The sequence below is a fragment of the Equus przewalskii genome, chromosome X (assembly GCF_037783145.1).
Source record: "Equus przewalskii isolate Varuska chromosome X, EquPr2, whole genome shotgun sequence".
In the NCBI taxonomy this organism is placed as follows: Eukaryota; Metazoa; Chordata; class Mammalia; order Perissodactyla; family Equidae; genus Equus; species Equus przewalskii.
Genome location: NC_091863.1, coordinates 123,609,661 through 123,613,623, shown reverse-complemented (window position 1 = coordinate 123,613,623; position 3,963 = coordinate 123,609,661). Strand labels below are relative to the sequence as shown.

The window sequence follows — 3,963 nt, the reverse complement described above, 5'->3', positions numbered from 1 at the left end:
CAATCTGATGGCATCTACAAGTTACTAGCCATTAGTCGTAAGTTTAGCAAGGTTCCAAGACACAAGCTATTTAGAGGGAGCTGCCCACCCCAGCCCCCCCAACACTTAGCCAATTGTCCCAGCACTTCTTCACTGAAACAAGGCCGGCAAGCCCCCGAATTCCTATTCTAGTGTTTCTGTGTGTACTTCTCTCATTTTAAAAAAAAATGCTTTTTATTTTGGCAGGAAGCCAACCTAACGGTGACACGGATGTGGGGGAGGACCAGAATTCTGGTGGGAGGGCATATTTTCTGGAGAGCATTTGTATACTGTAGATTGATAAGCTTAAGAAAATAAATAGAAACGAACGTATTTAACTCGGTAATTCTACCTCTTGTAATCTATCTTAAGTAAATAACCATTCATGCAAACACTTACGTACAAGAATTCCATTGAATCCTTGTCTATAACAGGGGCAAAACTGATAACAATTTTAACTGTCCAACATTATGTTATAACGCACTTTACGCATCCACTCACTAACATTTTTTTGAGGGGTTTTTAGAAAGTGGAAAAGCTAGTATGGTAAGTGAAAAAAAGGAAAAGAATTATGCTAAACTTGAAAACTGACACATTATACGTTGTTATACATTTAATGTGTAAATATAACTAAGAAAATATTGCAAAATGTTGACAGTATCTAGTGAACACGGGACTTGGTTTTCGTTTTCCTAAGTTGTGTTCAGTTACCTGGTACTACTGGACTATCTGAATCCCAGAACCTCGCGTCCCACACAAGGACAAAGACAAGAAAATCTTGAGGTGCAGTAGCTGAAAAGAAACTCAGACACAAAATAGAAGCTCAGTTTTATTTTCTGCTGTAACAAACGTTTAATCATCCCCTCCTCCAGCAACGGGGAAATAAAACAAGTGGACCAAGAGATACCAAGGGCCAGTACAGGCAAAAAATTAGATCCCAATATTAAAGTGGCAAGTACTCCAAGTATCAATTCCCTACGCCTTGCTTAGTAGGGGACAAAACGGTTTGGCCTCAGTCCCCTTTCTTCAGCCTAAGCTAAGCGGAGGTGGGAGTCCAAAGTGCTGAATGCTCCCCACCACCAGGGCAAGCTGGTCCAGGAAGGAGTTGATGGAAATCTGGAGGAGGCCAGGGTCTTCAGCAGTCCATCTGCTAAAAGCGAGGGGTAAAGATCAAGTTCAAGGTGATGACTCTCTCTTACACCCAGCACACCACACCCGCCCCGGAGACCTGACACTTGAGAGTCTCCCTGTGTCCATCACCGAGCCCCTCCGGCTGAGATTGGCTCTCAGGCCCTGAGCCCTTGCCGCCACCCCCATCTCAGCTCCGTGTAGAACTGACACAGCCAGGACGCTGCCGTTCACGGCGCACTCCTTCTGAACCGCCTGCTGGTGGCGTTGGGTTTCTGGGGCCAAGGCCCTGCGGGCCATCTCTGCCTCCAGGGGGGACCGGAAAGGCACGGTGAGTGTGCTGGGGGAGGCATGGTTAAGGCACCATCTGCTACTGAATTTGCTGGTGCCTCAGGCTTCGCACGTCTCAGAGGCTGGCCTTCACCCCGGGACGCCCACACTCCCTCCTGCCATGTCAGACCACCCTGAGCCACCTCCCTAACCTTCAGGCCTTCTTCCCCAGCCTCCAGGCCCTTCAGGCATCGACAACCCTCTGTCCTGCAGGGCTGCCCCACTCCTGCTGTCCCTGGTTGCCTCCTGTGCACCCTTGTCTATTCCCAAGGCTGCTGCCAGGCTTCCCGCCCCCCGCCCACCCCCCCAAACTGGTCCTGCCCAGGGAGGCTCCATGGAAAGGGTACAACTCCAGCAGTCGGCTTCCAGGCCCTACAGCCACGGTTGCTGCATCTCCACCAGGTCCGGGGATATGCAGTGCCTGCTCACCCCGGAGAAGAGCAATGGCTGCTTCGTCCACTGCTCCTTCGCTGCCACCCTGGCCTTCAAGGCAGCCTGAGCTGTCCTGGCAGTCGGGAGCTCGGGGGCTATGCTGGCTGCTCAGGTCTTCTGAACCGCCCACGGCGCCACCCGCGCCGTCGTTGTCGTCGTCGCCGTCTGCTGCTTGCATGGCTGCCGTGCCGTCCCCCAGAGCCCAACACCAACGCGCTCCTACACTCCACCGACCCGCCCCGCCCCGCCAGCCGCCGAGAGACTGCGGCTCCCTCACGAAGCTCCGCCCCTTCGCGCGCAAGGCAACGCAGGATGCCCAGTGCGCCTGCGCAAGCAGCCCCCACGTGGCTGGTTCCCGCCAAGCTGGCCTGGCCCTGGCCCCCGAGATCCCGGGACAGCCCGGAAGAGACTGAGGCGCCCTCAAGAAGCTGCCCCCGCGGCGCATGACGTCACTCGGGCTCCCAGCGCCTGCGCAAACAGGTCCTGCCACCATTCCCCCGAAAATCCCTCTCCTGAGGCCGCTGGGCACGTGGCGGTTTCCTGCCAAGGCTGCCCCGCCCCAGGCGTGCGTCCTGCGCCTGGGAGCCCGGGCTGCTGCCCGCCGGGCCGACCTCGCCTGTGACCAGCCTGCCGACCGCCAGTGTCCTGTCATCGAGTTCCGGGAGGGAGTCGGGCTCCTCTGGGCCGGGCGGCCTGTCCCCCTCTCTGGGCTCCACACGTGGCCCGAGTCTGCGAGTAGCAGGGCCCAGGAGGGACCAGCTGGCCTCCAGGGCTGCACGAGGGGGAGCACCACCCCTGGGACAGCTCTCCGTCGCTTTGCCCTCTGCTGGCACAGCCCTCATGGGCTCTCCCTCCCCCGGGAGCAAAGTCTTGCAGCCCTCTGGGGGGCTGGAGGTGCCAGGGGTCCTCAACTGGGAGGTGACCCTGTGTCTGCTGGCCTGCTGGGTGCTGGTGTCCTTCTGTGTCTGGAAGGGGGTCAAGTCAACAGGAAAGGTGGGGCTGGAGGCGGGCGGGGCTGGGGATGACGGCAGGGCTGGGGGGCGGCATTGCCTGGGAGAGGGGAGTCTCTGCCAGGGACCCCTATTGCAACGGGAGGTGACTGGGCCAGGGTCCGGGCCTTGTACAAGTCTTGCACCCCCTTGGTTAAATTTATTTCTAAGTATTTTATTCTCTTTTATACTATTGTAAGTGGAATTGTTTTCTTAATTTCATTTTCAGATTGTTCATGCTTTTGTATAGAAAAACAACTGATTTTTGAATATTGAGCTTGTAATCTGCAACTTTGCCATAATTCATTTATTACCTCTAGCAGTTTTTTGTGGAGTCCTTGGAGTTTTCCATATATAAGATCATGTCATCCATAAGAGAGATAGTTTTAATTTTTCCTTTCCAATTTGGGTGCCTTTTATCTCTTTTTGTTGCCTAACTGTTCTAGCTAGAACTTCCAGTACAATATCGAATAGAAGTGAATGTGGGCATCCTTGTCTTCTTCCTGATCTTAGAGGGCAGTCTTTAATCATTGAGTATGATATTAGCAGAAGGTTTTTCATAAATGCCCTTATCATGTTTAGGAAGTTCCCTTATATTCCTAGCTTTTTTAATATTTTTATCATGAAAGGGTGTTGGATTTTGTCAAGATTTTTTCTGCATCAATTGAGATGATCATGTTGAGTTTTTTTCCTTTGTTCTATTAATGTGGTGTTATTACATTGATTCTTTGATAGATTTTTCACATATGGAACCATCCTTGCATTCCTTGGATAAATCTTACTTGGTCATGCTGTGTGTGATTCTTTTAATATGCTGCTGAATTCAGTTTGCTAGTATTATGTTGAGGATTTTTGCGTCTATCTTCATAAGAGCTATTGATCTGTAGTTTTCTTTTCTTGTCATGTCTTTTATCTGGCTTTGGTATCAGGATAATGCTGGCCTCATAGAATGAGTTAGGAACTGTTCCCTCTCCTTCTATTTTTTGAGTTTGAGAAGGATTGATGTTAATTCTTCTTTAAATGTTTGGTGCAATTCACCAGTGAAGCCTTCTGGTCACGTACTTTT

At 51.6% G+C, this 3,963-nt stretch overlaps 1 protein-coding gene across 1 annotated transcript; it reads right to left on the bottom strand.

Moving 5' to 3' along the window:
• Window positions 1-1,044: 1,044 nt before the first annotated feature.
• Window positions 1,045-2,086, bottom strand: LOC139080887 (EKC/KEOPS complex subunit LAGE3-like). Its single transcript, XM_070603379.1, has 3 exons — window positions 1,853-2,086; window positions 1,358-1,452; window positions 1,045-1,165 (listed from the first exon to the last, which is right to left on the bottom strand). Exons 1-3 carry the CDS (start codon window positions 2,084-2,086, stop codon window positions 1,045-1,047), a joined length of 450 nt encoding a protein of 149 aa, XP_070459480.1.
• Between the last annotated feature and the right edge of the window lie 1,877 nt (window positions 2,087-3,963).

Coding starts and splice junctions, on each gene's coding strand:
- LOC139080887 (XM_070603379.1), bottom strand. CDS start 2,086: ATGCAAGCAGCAGACGGCGACGACGACAACGACGGCGCGGGTGGCGCC. Junction 1,453..1,852: donor GAGATGCAGCAACCGTGGCT/GTAGGGCCTGGA, acceptor TCCCCCCTGGAG/GCAGAGATGGCCCGCAGGGC. Junction 1,166..1,357: donor AACGGCAGCGTCCTGGCTGT/GTCAGTTCTACA, acceptor CGCTTTTAGCAG/ATGGACTGCTGAAGACCCTG.